Raw genomic sequence first — 16,765 nt, forward strand, 5'->3', positions numbered from 1 at the left:
GGCCGGGGGGGCCGGGGGTCCCGGTTCCTTCCCCTCCCCCCCCCGCAAAGGGCGGTCACGTCAGCGGCAGGGCTGCGGAGAGCCGGCGGGCGCGGGCGTCGCCCGGGCCGGCCTCGAGCGGCGCCACATCGCCCCCCGCCGCTGCTAGAAATGCGGCCGTACGGTGCGGGGGAGCGGCGGCCGCTCCGGGGCTGCGGGGAGCTCCGGTTCACCCAGGCGTTAAAAATGTGAACAGTCATCCCCCGTGTGCTTGGAAAACCGGACTGGCGGCGGCTGCCTCCCCTCGCTGGCAAAGTTCAGCCCCGCCGAGGGCGTACATGGCCATTTTGGAAAAGTTGCCGTCGAAGGGAGGCTTTCGGGAAGGGGGAAGGGAAGGGGGGAGCCTGTTGGCTTTGTTACCCGAGAAGTCACTGAAGGGTCTAATCCAAACACAGCCGCTGCCACTGACTTCTTTGGGGCACGGCCCGCTGGAGCTGGGGAGCGTGGGCCGGGGAGAAGGTACGAGTGACCAGATGCTGCCCTTCCCGGCCGTTTTAGGTGTAGAGACTAAGGCTGGTCGCATAAGCAAAAGCCAGGCTGCATCGTACAGACATGCCTGTCTGCACGTTTAAATAAGAGAGACTTGGTATGCGTATGGGCAAGTCCTTGTATTGCACTCTGATAGCCTTTAAGTATGATCGCAAAATATTTCCTCGGCAGGACCTTTCAGTGAGCAGGCTGGATGGTGTGCTCTCAACGGGTTTTTATTCAGTAATTCTTATTGTCTGTTACATGGCTCCAAGCACTATTTACTGTACGGCATCCAAACTCGACACTGAATACAGATGTATTAATCTCCTCGTGGGTTTTTCTGTAGTGGTAATCACCCGAACACTTTAAAAACATTAATAACAATGTCCCTGCAACACCCTTGTAAGCCGATGGCTCCCGACACGTTTGCTCCACACCCTCTTCCCAGGGGTACTGTACCATTTCAGGGCCTCCCTATTTATCCTGGACGCAGCGTTCCTCTTGGTGCCTCTCGTTCCAGAGCCAGCCCCGTTGGCACGCAGCACCCCGTTGCACAATATAATCATGCCTCACGTCTCCAGCCCTCGTTCATTCTTTCATCCGCCCTTCTCCCCAACCTACCTCTTTGTCTTGACCCTCGCCGAGAGCCCCCGCCCTGTCAGCACTAATCCCGGGGTGCTATTGTTCCCTAGTACTTTCTGATTTACACACGTGGAGTGGGAGACTGAAAAAGCCATGGCTAACATTTGCAAAAATGCCCACTGATTTTTGGGTGGTCAGTCCGAAACATTTCAGAATATTATTTTGCAGAGGTGCTGTGTTGAAGAGAACACCCTGTTGATCCCAAGCACAGAGGTAAGCATTATCTGCTTTACAAAGTGTCTTACCAAGCTGAGCCCCGGAAAACAAGAAAGAATATTATTACTGCTGTTGAGGTGGTAGTGTTTGCAGTTGTCACAGCTGAGTCAAACTGTTACCTTAGGAGCTGACAGCTTTGCGTCCCAAGCTCATAATGAGTGTGACCCTTAAAGGCCAAAATGATGATTCATGAAGGAGGAAGATCTTGTCAAAATCCCTGTTTTCTGGATGCTAAACAAAATACCCAGATCCCTAAGGTTTGTGATTTGGGGAAAAGCCTCTGTGAAAGCTACAGTGGTTGGTATTGCTTCAGTCCCAGGGTCTTCTGGATCAGTAACATGTGATACCAAGTTTATTTAACCACTAAGTCAAGCCCCGAATGGTTTTAATGTCATCATCTCCCATAACCAGGTCAGTTGCTTGAGTTCAAAAATCTGACTTAAGCAAATGTTAAATTTATTATCAAGATTTTAGTGTCATTTATTATTCCGTAAGAGAAGAAGCAGATGCCCCAATGCCTTATGAAAATCTTACTAGGCTTAGTGTTATTTCAAGAAGCCAGCCAAAGGTGGCCTGTCTCCTGTAAAGCCCGCGGTCTTCGTTTATGAAAAGTCATTGGAGGCGATTCAGAAGAGAAGCAGGACCAGGGGGCAGGGTAACAATTTGCATTTGTGTAATCCTGACTTCTGAGGGCTTGCTTGTGGACAAAAAGCGGCATCTCCACCAGTAAGGCCGAGGTTTTTGGCCAGCGGGACGAAAAACAATGAGTGATTGAAGACAAGTGCAGCTGGTCGGGACCTTTTCTGGGTCTATGGCTGGCTGAGGACAGGCTGTGGAGGATGTGACCAGGAAGCTTCCAGAGGGCTGTGAGGAGGGTTGACACAGGTGCTGTCAGCCTTCCTAAAGGCGTCAAACTGTTTCCCCTTCCCCGCTCAGAAAGCCTCATAGCCAAATTGCTGGTAGGTAAAACCACACTTTTTACTCCGATTCAGGGCGGTCAACATAAGCGGAAAACAGACAAGAGAAACACAAGCGGTCGTGTGTCCTCGTACGGAGAGACCAAGGTGAACTGGCTGCAGAACACGGGAAATAAAATGATCTCACCTTTGAAATCAACAGATTGAAGACCTTGGGCAAATCAAGAGCATTATTAGCTGTACCTTTTCAGGATGGATAAATGACTCGGGGAGCCTGTGAGCCAGCTAGGAGGATTGGCAAGCAGACACCAAGCTTGCTGGGGTGCAGCTGCTCCTCCCTTGGAGCAGGGAGATGGGCCACGCCATCTCTTGAGGTCTCTTCAGCCGCGTCATCCCACTGCTTTCCAGTTCTACCAGGGGATAAACAGTAGCCTGCGAAATGAGAGGCCTTGGCTGGGATGTAGCCTTCTTACAGAAGTACAGCACAAGAGAGAGGCTGATAAACCAGACACAGTCCTGCAGGGGGGCAATGAGATAGTTAAGGTGCTGGAGCCCGTGGCGTACAAGGGAAGGCTGAAGGAGCTGAGTCTTTCAGCCTGGAGTAGAGAAAGGTTGGGGGGGCATTAATTACTCTCTTCAGCTATTTTTTTTTGGGGGGGGAGGGTTATAGAGAAGTCAGAGACAAGCTCTTCTGATGGATGCACAGTGAAATGGTTACGAAATTTGCAACAAGGGAAATTCTGGCTAGATAAAGGGTAAACCTCCTCCCTGAGGGTGGTTCAGCACTGGCACAGGTGCCCAGAGGGGCTGGGGAAACTCCCCCTTGGAGATGTTCAGGAACCACCTGGCCAAGGCCCTGAGCAGCCTGATCTAGCTCTGGCGCTAGCCCTGCCGTGAGCAGGAGTTTGGAGTGGAGACCTCCAGACATCCCTTCCCATCTCAATCTTCCTATGAAACTCTGATTCTAAAAATACACAGACCCCCATTTCCCTTTTCGACAGTGCACACACACAACACATAGTAGTTTCCTTGATGAAAAGAATAATCAAGCAAGCCCTCTAGTCTGCACTAGGCCTGAGGAAAGTCTTTCTCCGAGCCAGAACCCAGCCAGGGCCACCCAGGATGGCTTCTCCTGGCTTGCTCTCTCAAACTCACACAAATAATACCTGTGAACCGGTGTTTGTTGGGAAATGAAACACTGAGAAGGTTATAAACCTCCTCGCCCAGTCTCACCAGTCTCCCAGCAATGGCTGTCCCCATGGCCGAGGTGGCTCAGTGACTGGTAATGAAACAATGAGCTGCCTCAGTTTACCATTTAATCAAGCTAATTGGGCTTGGGCTACAGCACAGGGAGGTGTTAATTGTGGAGGTTCATTCATGTGCCACTCTGGCATCCTCTAGAAGTGAGGGGCAAGGGGCATCACCCCAGTTCAGTTGTCCACTGGATGTGCCAGTATGTCACAGCTGCACGGCTGATTTCCGAGGCACAGCAGGATGTGCACTGTGCTAGCAGAGACCCCTAAGATGCACACAGTTTATCCAGAACTGTGGCATCTGCATCATTTACAGAGGTGTTTTACCTCCCCCATACATGGCGTAGCACACAGTTACAGCTGCTTCCACAGTGAGTCATGCAATGCTCTGGTAAGCTGATCTTTGCCCAGAGAGCAAGCTTCATAATGCCCTCCTGACAACCTGTCCAAGCTGTCCGCATTCAGTTTTCCAGCAACAGAGCCAAATACTCTTCATTTGAGTAAGGTGTCCAGCACCTTATAGGAATTACCCAAATTTTTGGACCTCTTTGTCAGATGTTCGGCAGAAGAGTGTCTCTGACGGCCTCCTATGTTGAAGATGTTGGTTTCCCAAGGTTGAACACGACCCCATCGTTCTTGAGAGAGACAAAAAGATAGCGGAGAGATTCAGTAGCTCTTCATCCTTAAGGCTTCCCTGTGCTCTACAACAAGCCTAATTCAGTGACATCTCCCCTTCCAGCTCCTTCAACGGACACACGCACCTATTTAGAAATGAAAGAACAATTCTGCAGGCTTTGGGGGGGTGGGGGGGTGGAGCTAGTGTTAAATTATCCCTTTAACAGCTCGACATTGCTCTGAAAATGTCATCTAAACAGAGCATGATTTGAGAGCTAAAAGAAAACCAATCCGACAAATGTTTCCCTTCACAGATATTGCCACATCTCCAGCCCATCTCTGTGCTGTTCCTCATACTCCGACTGAATGCACATTGTGGCACACCAATCTGATGGAGACATCAGCTTATGCAACAGGAGTCCTCAGGTGCGGGAATAGCACAGTGTTTGGACATTTCTATCACAAAGCAACTATAACCACATCTCTGCCACTGAAGCAAAGAGAAAGCAGCATATATCTTACGATGCATTGGCTAAGGATAAATATTTGCAGTGACCCAAGCAAACATACCAGGGTCATATATTCCTTATCTACATTGTGCCATCATTGACAAGATTTGATTCAGAAAAGGCACCAAGGTGAGGCAGTGCTACGGCGCAATGCATTCTCATCACCCCAGTGCTTTCACGCGTCTTCTCTGACACAGGGACGTGACAATACCTCACTGGCGATAACTCTTCACTAACAAATTCTTACCAGAATGTAGGGACATATATACCCGTTGCCCGCTGCTACAGCATTGCTGCATTTAAATGGGCAACACCGACTACCTTGACTACCTAATTTCCTTGCTGGCACAAAAAAGACAAAGGGGGGGGGGGGGGGGAGAGAGGAGAGATGCTCTTGGGAATATGAAAGCTAAGAAACTTATTTCCAAAAAACTGCTCAGCAATAGCCATACCGTTTGCCAAACCCCAGCACCTAAAACAAAGGAAAACAGCAGTTAGGTGTACAACAGGAAAAAATAGCACACTCCCCGTACCTCACGCACGCACGCACCCAAAATGCACTTTCCTTCACAAGAACAGCCCTGTCGCCCCCAAACGCTTTTGCGGGAGACGTGACTGCGGGGGACGCCGCGGGGGACACCGCGCAGCCCCGCCCGCCCCCCCCCCCCCGGCCCCCGCGGCCGGGCGCGGGCTGGCGGGTGACGCCTGAGGGGAGCCCGGTGCGGCGGCGCCGCCGCCGCCCCCTCCCTGCCGGGGGGCCGCATCGTGCGGCGCGGCGGGCTCCGGCACGGGAAAATGGAGCGTTCCCCGAGCGGCGCCCGGACTACAGCTCCCAGAAGGCAGCCGCGGCCGGGCCGCGGTGCGGGGCAGGCAGCCGCCCGTGGGACCCCGCCGGCCCTCAGCGCCCCCCCTTCTTCCCGTCGCCTTGTCCGGGCTGCCGGCCCGTGCTGGTGGCGCCGCTGCCCCCCTGCCTCCCCGGGGGGTGGGCATCCTGCAACGAGCCCCGCCGCCCGGCTGCGGGAGTTTCCTCCTTTGTGACCGCATGGCACGGCCAGCGGCGGCCTCCGTGTGCCTCCCAGCATCTTCGGGGTTTGCACTGGTTTGTTCACCCGTGGGCACGAGGTGTGGAGCTGGACACTGGCTTTTAGGTGCAGCCTTTGAGTTTGGGGGGAGTTTTACTCCGCGGCTACGCTGCTGCTCCAAGAGGCTGAGGGGGAGACTTCAGGGAGACGGTGGGAGAGACATGGCCTGCAGCTAGAACACAAGCTACTCATTAGCACCAAGATTTGTTCTGTATTCACTAGTGATCCCCTAGATCTAGGGCTACTGACGTGAGCTGATAACGGTGGGCAGGGTGCCGTTTATTCTCTGCCATAGCTGGGGTTGGATTTCTCACAGTAGCACCCCCCGGCCTCCCACCTCGATTGGAGTCTGTCCAGAATAACGCTGTTGAGCAGGCGCTGGGGTTTGCTGGCACTCAGCCTGCCGGGGCACCAGCCGGAGCTGGAATACTTTCACCAAGTACCGCTGTGTTGCCCCTGTGAAACAAGATGGAGCTGAGAGAGACTGACATCCCGTCTACCCCTCCACTGCTCTGCAAGCCCCTTTTGGGGGAGGGGGATCAGCTTTTTCTCTCCCGAAGACTTGCAGTTCCAGCGTACCATCACTTGATGTCAAGTGGGCAGCTGGCCTGTGGCCAGTCCCGAGGTCTTTACATCAGTGGAGGGCTCGATTAAAATCCCTGCACAGCAGATCTTCATGCGACGTGATTTGGTGGAGATGGTGGGGGCAATTCCCACCCTCCCACCTGCCTTCCCCTCGGCGTTCCCCAGCTGGGTGGCCGACAGAGCAGTCTGGCTGTGGGACAAGGCTGTGGAAGGAGGTGGGGGTACCTGGGCCTGTTCTTTCTCTTGTTTTGGTTACCTTTCTGCGTGAGCCTCTCGTGCATTGATGGCAAAATGTCCCCACTTCCCAAACACTGGCATGTAGAGAGAAACATCAGGCCAAGCCAGGCAACTCAGGTGTGAAATACATTTTAATTGAGTTTAGGGATCTGTAGTTTCTCTGTTGCTCAGCTGAGCATGGGCTGTCCAGAAGGTGAAGCAGACATTATGGGCGGAGAAGAGGGTGAAGGAGTGCAAGAGGGAAGGAAACAGAGAGAAAAAGGTCACGAGAAGCAAATGAGAGCATGGGTTTGTTTACGGATGTGTTTTAATATATCGCCCCACAGTACTACGTGCTGACCCGGAGACTGACAGCACACACACACACCCCCACTGAGGAACAGCAGTGCACTTCAACGCTAAGCTGCTGGCAAGCACAGCCCAACACAGCACAGCACAGCACTCGTGGTGGAAGGAGGGGACACTCGGGTCCCACCAGGGCTCAGCGCAAACACACACCTGGGGCACAAGGACGCTGTAGGCCAGTACACATACACCTACACGCATGCACAACGAGAGCGAGCCACTGGTGACTCTCGTCCAAACACAGCTACAGGTGCGACACTTGTCCTAACACACCAGCCGACACACATATGTTCACTGCACATGCTTCGGCGTACAAGGGAAACACACCGGGCAGCATGCTCTCATAGTCTAACACATGAACAGAGCAGCTCAGACGCAGCCCTGCACAAAAAACAAAAGACACACAATGCCTAGATCCAGAAATGCTTATGACCCCAAAGCAAGGGACAGGGTGTAGGCCTCTCTCTCATCCTTCACCTGGGTACGTCTAGCCGGGGACACCTGAACTCGAGGGGGTTTGAGGTGAGAGGGAACCGGGTGGCGGAGGGGGGAAGAAAGAGCAAAAAAGGGAGCAGTGGAGGGAAGGGGGCTTCACAGTCTGTGAGGTGGGAAAGAGCAGCAGGGTGGCTGTGCCCTGGGGACAATGTTCAAAGAACACTTGGGTTGCGAAAGTTGTGTCCGGCAAAGCGTGCTTCATCGCCAAGCTCTTCCTCAATCCTGCAGGACAGAGAGAGACAGCACACATCAGGCCCTTGCTGTGAGGGAGCATCGGAAGCACCAGGGCGCCGGAGAGGCAGTGCATTGGCCAGGAAGCTGACATGGGCCAGAGGAGCTCAGCTCCTGCCAGCTGCTGCACCTGTGGGGCTGCACCCTCACACCAAGGAGGAGGGAAGGAGTCTGCTCCAGAGATCTCTCTGGGATCCCACTGTCACCTCTGCGCCTTGTCTTCATGACATTTCCCCCACAAGCCCCATCTACCCTTGGGCTTTCAGCTTCTCCCACCCCAATTAGTCACTCCCCCGTTCTCTCTTCTGGGTTCCCGTCCCTGGAGCCCCTTACCTCATGAGCTGGTTGTATTTAGCCAGGCGTTCAGACCTGCAGGGAGCACCCGTCTTTATCTGTAAAGCATTCCCCAAAACAAACACTGTAAGACACTGTTATGACTTGTACCAGTTTCCCATGGCAGGGCAGGGGATTCTGTCTTCACATCCCTTCGCTTTCCTCCAGGCCTGCGTGTGGCCTGGGTCTCACCTACCTGCCCAGTGCACAGTCCTACAACCAGATCAGCAATGAAGGTGTCTTCGGTCTCCCCAGATCGGTGGCTCACCATCACACCCCAGCCGTTCTCCTGGGCCAACTTGCAGCTGCAAGGAGCGAGAAATGCAGTCAGTAGCTCTCACTCCTATTACCACCACCTGCACAGGGTGAGATCCAGGCACCCTCTCCTCCCACCCTCAGCATCCTACGCTCTGGTAGAGACAAAAGTCTATTCATCCAATGGATAGCGTGACACCCTGCTGTGGTTCATCACCCACCCTTTCGCAGGACAAGGGCAGCGGGCTGCACTTACGCTTGGATGGCCTCTGTGACAGATCCAATCTGGTTGACTTTGAGCAGAAGGCAGTTGCAGGCCTTCTCTTCAACAGCTCGTTCGATGCGCTTGGGGTTTGTCACTGTCAGGTCATCTCCCACTATCTGAATCCCCACATTGGCTGTGAACTTGGACCAGGCCTCCCAGTCATCTTGGTCAAAGGGATCCTCGATGGAGACCACTGAAGGGACAACAGAAGAGACATGAGTCAAAGCTGCAACCCTTTCCACCCCAAAAACACAGAGGGGATGCACCTGTTAAGTATGCAACATCAGTGCTGATTCCCTACTGCCAAGCACAGCAGCTCACCTGGATAATCACGTACAAAACTTTGGTAGAGGTCACCCAGCTCATCTGCAGAAATATAGCGGCTTGGGTCATCTGAGGACTTGAAGTCCAGGTCATATTTGCCATCACGGTAGAACTCAGAGGCTGCCACATCCATACCAATGACAATCTTGTCCGTGTAGCCCGCCTTGTCGATAGCTTCCTTGAGGAGCTCCAGAGCTGGGAGGAGGAAAGTTGCAGTCATGAGAGTCAGCCTGTGCAGAGAGCTCTGACTTTCAGTGGGAACCTCCCCTGGGAGGGTCCCGAGAGCCACTGAGAGTCTGACGATGTGATGGGAGAGGTAGAAGGGAGCCCAGAGCGCAACAGAAACATGCCAAGGAGCTGTGGAGGCCATATCCAAAAGGACGAGGAGGAATTAAAATACAATCCACAGCCCAGTGACAAGTTAGGGGAAGGCCTTGGAAAAGTCTGTGCACATGTGAAAGGCCATGACAGATCAAGGCCACCCCAAGGAGAAGGAGCTTAGAAACCATTCTCTAACACAGGAGGTCAATAACACTGAGGCATCACATTTTGAACCAATCTTTGGGGAATGCTGTGAGCTGGGTGTAGGAAGCCACAACATTGCAGGCAGGGGTATCCCATCTTTGCAAGGCTCTCACCTTCACTATTTTCCAGGATGTTGGGGGCAAAGCCTCCTTCATCACCCACATTGGTAGCATCTTTGCCATACTTCTCCTTGATGACACTCTTGAGGTTGTGATAGACTTCAGCCCCGATGCGCATGGCATCGCGGAAGCTTTCAGCTCCCACAGGCAGGATCATAAACTCCTGCATGGCCAGTTTGTTGCCTGCGTGGGAACCTCCATTGATCACGTTGAAAGCCTGGAAGAGTCCATAAGAGAATCAGAGCCGAAGGAACCGGTCTTGGCACCACCTAGAGGAGGCTCGCAGATGAGTCACCATGCCCATTCATGCCACATCCCACAGGGTAACGTAACACATCAGCTACAACGCATCACACCAAAGGCACATACAGCCTGGTGTCTTCCTTCCAACAGTGGCTCAAAGCAAATGGTTGGAGAGGACTTTCCCACCTGTTTCCCACTCCTGAGCTATATGTGTTTTATCTGTGCTGTGTTTATCTGTATGTGTTTATCAACAATGCTACGTCAATCTCTCTTCCAGGATCTTTCTCCTTGATCCTGAGAAAACTTTAGCATCCACAACAGCCTTTGTGAAGGAGTTTCACAGGGCAGCTACCCCTGGTCTGAAGACCCACATTCCCTTGTTTTGAACTGTGTCCCAGAGGGTTCACATGATGCCCTCTGGTTCTTGTGCTAACAGTGAGATCCTCAGCCAACCCCCACCACAACCTCTGCTGTATCCTCCTCAGGGCCCTCTTTTCCATATTGAAACCTGACAAACCTCAGGCCTTGGTTTGCTTCCTTGACAAGTGCAGTGCACTCAGCTGATGTTTCAGTCCTATATCCCTTCCTTCTCTACCTCCCAACACACCCTTTGAACTTTCTTTTGGAGTTTCTGAAGGTGGATATCAAGGATGGAGGAGTCTTACTGGCACAGGAAGGATGAGATCGGAGTTGCCGGCCAGGTCAGCAATGTGCCGGTACAGGGGGACATCCTTCTCTGCAGCTCCCGCCTTGCACACAGCCAGCGAAACTCCCAGAATAGCATTGGCACCAAACTTGGCTGTGGGCAAAACAAAGGAGGAGTTAGGCTTTGCAGGCAGCAACCTCCTGCCCAGCGGGTGCCCTTGCCAGCCCAGCCTTGGGCTCACCACAGCTCTGACAGTGCCCCCCGCTCCAGCCCTGCAGCCTCCCATGCTCTTTACTTCCCAGGCCAAATAAAAGGAATGAATTACATTTGTTCTCTGTGCCGTCCATCTCAAGCATCAGATTGTCTATCTTCTCTTGATCCACAACAGAGAGGCCCTGCAAGAAAGAAACAGCTCCTGAGAAGGGGAGGCTGAGAAGAGCTGTTGGCTCTGGTGTGCGAGAAAGGAGGCGTTGATGGAGAAGCTGGGGGTACAGGGACCTTTTTAGCTTGTGGGGGAACACATACACACAAAGCTCCGGAAATTAGTGCCTCGGTATATAGTCAAGTTAGGTAACCATGATGATGTTGCTGCAGTGCAGTGCACTTGTACCCATGCTGGAGAGGGGATCAGCAGCAGCCCAGGCAAGGCTACGCATTGCTGGGGCCACAGGACTCCCTTGGGGATTTACCCAGCCTTTTGGCAGCTTCCAGGGAGCTTTGTGGTGCTGTGACCACACAGAAGCTAGGCAGAACAACAGTACATGCTCAGTCCCAAACAAGCGACTGTAGACTGGATGGAGCCATATGCCAGAGCAAGGTGGAGAGCAGGATTAGGCCCAATACAGGCAGCCCTCCACCAGGCCGGGTATTTTTCAGGGGTGGAGAGAGCTGGGCTCTCAGCCAGACCCCCCCACGGGCTGCATGGGGTGTAACGTGTGGCTTCAGCTCAGCTCTCCTCAGAGCAGGCTCCAGGTCTTCAGGTGTAAACAGGTTACAGATGTGACACCACCACTCCGCAAGGCTGTGCTGGGGGTGCTGCCAGACCTTGCACAGTATGGTCATTGCTCATCACACCATGAATGCTGGATGAGACAAACGGGTGTGAGGCCACAGACATGTGGATGAGATTCAGTGCTTGAGGAGGAGCACATCTGAAAGAGCAAGAGGGCTCTACAGGGAGCATCGAGGGGACTAGTTAGGTGGTACAGATGCTGCAGTGGACCAGGTAGCATTAAATCCTTTCCGCCCATAGAAAAGATTGCTGCGGACACATACAGGCATGGAGGGCAGGATGGGTGTGCCCAGGTTCACAGAGAGCATCACTATGTCTGTTAACCCAGTGAGATGAAGAGAGGCAGAAACAGAGATCAGGGGACAGAGACGGACCAGAGTAAGCGTTGGACAAGGGAGAACAAAGAGAAATCCTTACAGAGCCCACGAGAGCTGGGGCGACAGTGCTGTTGATATGATCCACGGCCTGCAGGACCCCTGAAGAAGGGAAGAGACAGAGAAAGAGAGAGAGAGAGAGAGAAAGTGAGGCAAAGAGGAGAGTGGAAAGAGGGAGGGAGAGGACCGATAGAGAGACTGAGAGAGGGAGACAGTGAGGGAAGATCGAGGCCTGATCTTTCACTTTACACTAGGTCTGTGCCTCTGTGGTCTCCCTGAGGGCAGTGGGACACATCCGCATCACGCCAGTGGATGCGCGGCACCCTCCGGCGGAGCCCCATGCACAGGCAGCCCCAGAGACAGGATGTGGAGCAGGCATCTCCCCACCTTTTCCGAGGAAACGTGACTTGTCATTGTCTCGCAGCTCCAGCGCTTCGTAAATACCAGTGGACGCGCCGCTGGGGACTGCTGCTCGAAACATGCCTGGGAAACAGCAAAACACGGGTGTGAGACGAGCAGAGGGTGAAAAGGAGGGAAAACCCTCATGCACCTGCTTCTGTCCTGCTGTTGTGGGAAAGGATGTGGCAACCACTTGTGCAAACAGATGGCCCAGCTGGCTGGCTGCTCATGGCTGGTCTTCTCAGAGGTGGAACACTTCTCGGAGGTGGAGCACCAGGGTGGCAGAAATAAATGCACCCAGGGCTTCCAGACTGAGAAACCTGGATCTCAGGCACCCAGAGGTCCACACTGATCCCAGAACTACGGATGACAGGTGGAAGCCTGGCTCCTCAGCCCTCCTCCTGGTTCCAGAAGCAGCCTGATCCACAGCCACCAGCAGCTTCCTCCCCCTCAGACTGGGGCTGGGTTTCTGCCTCGGCGAAGAAGGAAGAGACTGATTGGATGCCTGCTCTGGCTCCTCACTGATCCTCACCCCTCAGCCCACCTAGCTTTGGGCCCAGCGCAGATGCAGCTCTTCCAGTTGAGACACGTGCATGTACATACCTGCACAGAGATCTCAGGGACAAACCTTCCCCTGCCTCATGAGCATGGCCATGGACATGTTTCCAAATTTGTACTGTGTCCCAGGACTAAAAGCATAGCTGCAGCAGGGCATCACGGTGATATGACAAGAAGGTAAATATATTTATGTTAATGAAACTTTCTGTCCCTGCTACTAGCAGGCACATGGTTCAAGCCATGACATGCATGGCAGCCAGCTGTCTCGTCGTGATTTGCCCAGCACATGTGCGAAGTTGCTGAGCACATGCACAAGCAGAGCCACAAGCAGAGTTTTGGTCTCTGCGTCTTCCCCTGGCTTGCTGTCTGCCAGGGGTTCACCGGAGAAGACCCTCCATGCTCTCGGCAGAGTGTGCCAGGCTGCTGTGCAGCACCAGCTCCGCCGGGGTGGGCAGGACTTCCCCTCCATCTCTTGTCCTCACCCGCATACCTTTGTGTGTGTACAGGTCCACCTCAACGGTGGGGTTCCCACGGGAGTCCAGGATCTCGCGGGCATGGATCCTCTCGACTGCCATGGTGAGTCTGTAGAGAGGAGAGGAGAGGAGAGGAGAGGAGAGGAGAGGAGAGGAGAGGAGAGGAGAGGAGAGGAGAGGAGAGGAGAGGAGAGGAGAGGAGAGGAGAGGAGAGGAGAGGAGAGGACATGTTCAGCTCTGAGATGGTGCTCACCCTTCTAATGTCTAGACAAGACACCAAAAGAGAGAAGGGCGCTCAAGGAAAAGTGACCTTAGGAGCTGGAGCTAAAACTATCGGCTCAAGGAAATTTAGAAATTGCTATTAAAACCCAGATTGTGGGAATCTAGCCACATTTTGTACAGGAACTGGTTATCTACTTGAATTTATTCTGTCCCTTTGCTGCAGATGACAAACTGAGAGCTCTCTCTCCCTCTCTCCCTGCACCACGGCTGAGTGCTGCTGCTTCTCAGGGCTCCTGATACGAGCCTGGGTGGCAGATATGGGGAGGGTGCCACAGCATCCACAGGCAGCAGAGAGGGAGAGATCAGCTGGTGCAGCCGGGAGGTGTCCCCACCCTGGTGATAAGGATGGGGCACCAGCTCCCAGTGTCTCCCTTCCCCTTGCCGGGAGGCAAGGATGGTCCCTGCCAGGGCCAGGCAGCGAGCGGCCGCTGTGTCTGTGCGCAGCGGGCAGGGAGCCAGCCGAGTGCAGCGGCTGCCTGGGGCAGAGCCGGGCAGGGCAGGGGGGCTGCCGGCCCGCGGGGACCCTCAGCCCCTCTCCAGCCCGCAGCGGGGGGAGCTGCCCCAGCCTGGCTCTTGCAGACCCCAGCCGCGTCCCCCCCCGCCCAAACACCTGGCTTAGCCTTCCCAGCTCCCTCATGAGCTGCTGGGTCAGGCTGTGCTGAGGCGATGGGAGGGTGGAGGAGGCCAGCAGCCGGAGGAGCCATCTTGCTGAAGGCCACGGTGCCTCAGATGTGGGAGAAAGGGCTCTGAAGGGAGGGGGGACCTGGCCCTGCCCGAACACGGGGGCTGGGCCCAGCTCCCGACCCTTCACTCTGCTCCTGACATGGGGAAGCGGATGAGTCTGGGAGACATATCTGTCGGATGAGGAGGGTGAGGAAACCTGGTGTTTTGGATGCACCTAGTTAAACCTGGAGTGGAAAACAGGCTTGTGGGTGAGGACGGCTGTTTTGAAGAGCTTCTCTTGATGAAGTTTGCTCCCTAGGGAGTCCAAAATAACTCAGCCCCCCCATCCCACCTTCTTATTCCCCCGGCTGTAGGGCTGTGCGATGCCGGAGAGCCGCATCCCCCCTGGAGAGGGAGTAGCAGCAGTGAGGTGTGTGTCACCCCACGCTCCCAGCCCCGCCAGGTTTTCCTCCCCCGGCTCCCACAGATGATTCACTCAACCCTGAGCAGGGCCGGACCCACGCAAAACTCGGTGCAGAGGCCGGGGCCGGGGTAACCATGGGGCCCCAGCCGGAACCACGCCATGGTGCGTGTGAGCGTCTCTCAGGGGGGCTCAGCACAGGTTGGGAGTGTGTGCCGTGTGGGGGGTGCTGCAAATAGCACATCACAGTACTGAGGAGAGCTAAGAAGCAGGCTGGGGGAAGCCAGAGTCAGCTCTCGACCCCCTTGCCTGGGGTGGGTGGAAATGGCACAGGCGTGAGGAAATCGCGCTGCTCTGAAGTTCCAGCAAGAGCTTCCCATACTGGGGAGTTTCAGTCAGCGACACCAGGGCTCTCTGGAGCCTGCACAGGACCCTCCACCATGTCCATCTGGGCTGGAATCCCCCATCAGCCGCTTTGGCAGCACTCCTCACGCCATCTGGCACACGCTGTGGGAACTTCCTCCAGAGCCGTGCCAGCGCAGCTGTGAGCTTCCTTTGCAGCAGTGCCCTGGCCATGCCCCAACAGCCTCCACAGGGAAGAGAGGAACAGGACCCCATTAAAGTGACCTTTGACAGCAAGACCCGTGCCAGATGCAGTGCCTCTCTGCTTATGTGGTCATGTTGCCCGTGGTCACATCCCTCTGCCCACGTCCACCTGCCCCTGTTGGGGCCAGCTCCGAGGAAGCCAAATGAGAAGCCCAAATCCAGCCTTGCCTGCCCCACCTCATCACTCATTCGATCTCTTCTCCCCTCTAGTCCTTCACACTCCTTTCTCCACTTGTGTTGCTGCCTTGTGTCCCGCTGCGTTTGCCCTCCTTTGAACAGCGCAAAGAACCACCCTGAAATCCCTGGCATCAGCTGCACTGTCCTGAAAGCAGGTCAGAGGCGGATAAGCTGGGATAAGGGATTGGGACGGAGTCATAGCTGGGAGCCTGTAGACCAGAGTGAGGAGGAGAGAGGAGCCAGGCTGGAGGCTGGGCAGCCTCGCTTGAACAGGGGCTGGGCAGGACAGCCTGGGAGACTGGCACTGCTGCAGTGCCTTCCTGCGGGCAGTGCTTCGTGGCACTGCGTGTTGCCAGGGCATCGTCTCGCTGGAGTTCACGCCGCAGCAATTCCCCCTCCCCACCAGGCAGGCCAGCATGGCGAAGACCTTTCCCCTAAGCCACTGCCACCAGTCCCGTGTGCGGCTGCGATTCCCCCGGGCTGGGCACTGCTCCCAGGAAGCCCGCACTGCTGCAGTGTCGTGGCTGATGCAGCTATTGCTTGCTTGACTGTCACCTCCTCTCCCTGCTGCTCCCCCCCCGTGTGGTGTGGGGCTGTGCAGATAAGAAAACATCCCCTCTCCTCCCTCCCTCCCTCCCTCCCTCCCTCCCTCTCTCCCTCCCTCCCTCTCTCTCCCTCCCTCCCTCTCTCTCCCTCCCTCTCTCTCCCTCCCTCTCCTTGGGACCCGGCTGAACGCCTGTGTTTATGTCAACACCTCGGGAGGCTGGGGGGCTGGTCTGCTCTGAGCCTGGGTCCTTTCCCCAGCAGTGCCCAAACTGAGCTTCGCCTCCTCCCCACTACCACCCCCCTCCCCCAGGTAAAGCTCCATCCCGCAGCACCTCCCAGCAATGCCCTTGGGAGCACCACCTATCCTTGTCGGTTGCCCCCCTCCTGCAACTCCCTAGGTTCACATCTGAAATGATGCTTGCCGGGGGTAGGGAAGGAGGGAGTACCTGAAATTAAAATATGAAAGAAAAGTGAGAAGGGTGGGGGTGAGGAGAAAGAGGTGGGAGGAGCAGGGGGAGGAAGTGAGGGGAGTTTAGTTGCTAATGCCGCTCACCGTGGTCCTTCTCCGCAGGGACCCCAAAGTGCGTGTGGGGTTTGGAGGGCACAGGGTGGGGAGCAGGAACATGCATGCGGTGAGGGGGTGCTGGCTGTGGGGAGACACTTACCTTCTTAGGGCAGGGGTGAACGAGAGATTGAGAAAGTGCTGGTAGAAAGGAGAGAGGACGAAGCTGAGGAGGGATGCAGGACCTCAAGGGGAGATGATGTGTCCTCTAAGCCAACAGTGGCGGCGGCAGCAGGATGGAGACGCCCCTGATAGGGCCGGGACAGCAGCATGTGACCCAGAGCTGCGATGAGTCAGGATTTAGCAAAGCTTTGCAAACAGCACGTAGAGGATGGAGAGAGAAAG

At 55.0% G+C, this 16,765-nt stretch overlaps 1 protein-coding gene across 2 annotated transcripts; it reads right to left on the reverse strand.

Moving 5' to 3' along the window:
• Window positions 1-6,679: 6,679 nt before the first annotated feature.
• Window positions 6,680-16,676, reverse strand: ENO2 (enolase 2). Of its 2 annotated transcripts, XM_076347111.1 has the most exons (12): window positions 16,524-16,676; window positions 13,181-13,272; window positions 12,121-12,216; window positions 11,777-11,835; window positions 10,673-10,742; window positions 10,367-10,500; window positions 9,453-9,675; window positions 8,812-9,009; window positions 8,482-8,683; window positions 8,167-8,275; window positions 7,971-8,029; window positions 6,680-7,628 (listed from the first exon to the last, which is right to left on the reverse strand). In XM_076347111.1, the coding sequence occupies exons 2-12, from the start codon at window positions 13,263-13,265 to the stop codon at window positions 7,559-7,561; spliced, it is 1,305 nt and encodes a 434-aa protein (XP_076203226.1). In that variant the 5' UTR covers window positions 13,266-13,272; window positions 16,524-16,676; the 3' UTR covers window positions 6,680-7,558. The 2 variants fall into 2 exon arrangements, with proteins under 2 accessions (XP_076203226.1, XP_076203235.1); XM_076347120.1 differs by lacking the exons at window positions 11,777-11,835; window positions 16,524-16,676 and having other exon boundaries at window positions 13,181-13,268.
• Window positions 16,677-16,765: the final 89 nt, after the last annotated feature.

This window comes from Aptenodytes patagonicus, chromosome 1, assembly GCF_965638725.1.
Source record: "Aptenodytes patagonicus chromosome 1, bAptPat1.pri.cur, whole genome shotgun sequence".
Lineage (NCBI taxonomy): Eukaryota > Metazoa > Chordata > Aves > Sphenisciformes > Spheniscidae > Aptenodytes > Aptenodytes patagonicus.

What these genes read in the sequence shown, in the direction of transcription:
- ENO2 (XM_076347111.1), bottom strand. Translation starts at nt 13,265, where the DNA reads ATGGCAGTCGAGAGGATCCATGCCCGCGAGATCCTGGACTCCCGTGGG. An exon ending in CCCCAGCTCTCGTGGGCTCT is followed by an intron (nt 10,743 to 11,776) that starts GTAAGGATTTCT and finishes TCTTTCTTGCAG; the next exon opens with GGCCTCTCTGTTGTGGATCA. An exon ending in GGACGGCACAGAGAACAAAT is followed by an intron (nt 10,501 to 10,672) that starts GTAATTCATTCC and finishes TTTTGCCCACAG; the next exon opens with CCAAGTTTGGTGCCAATGCT.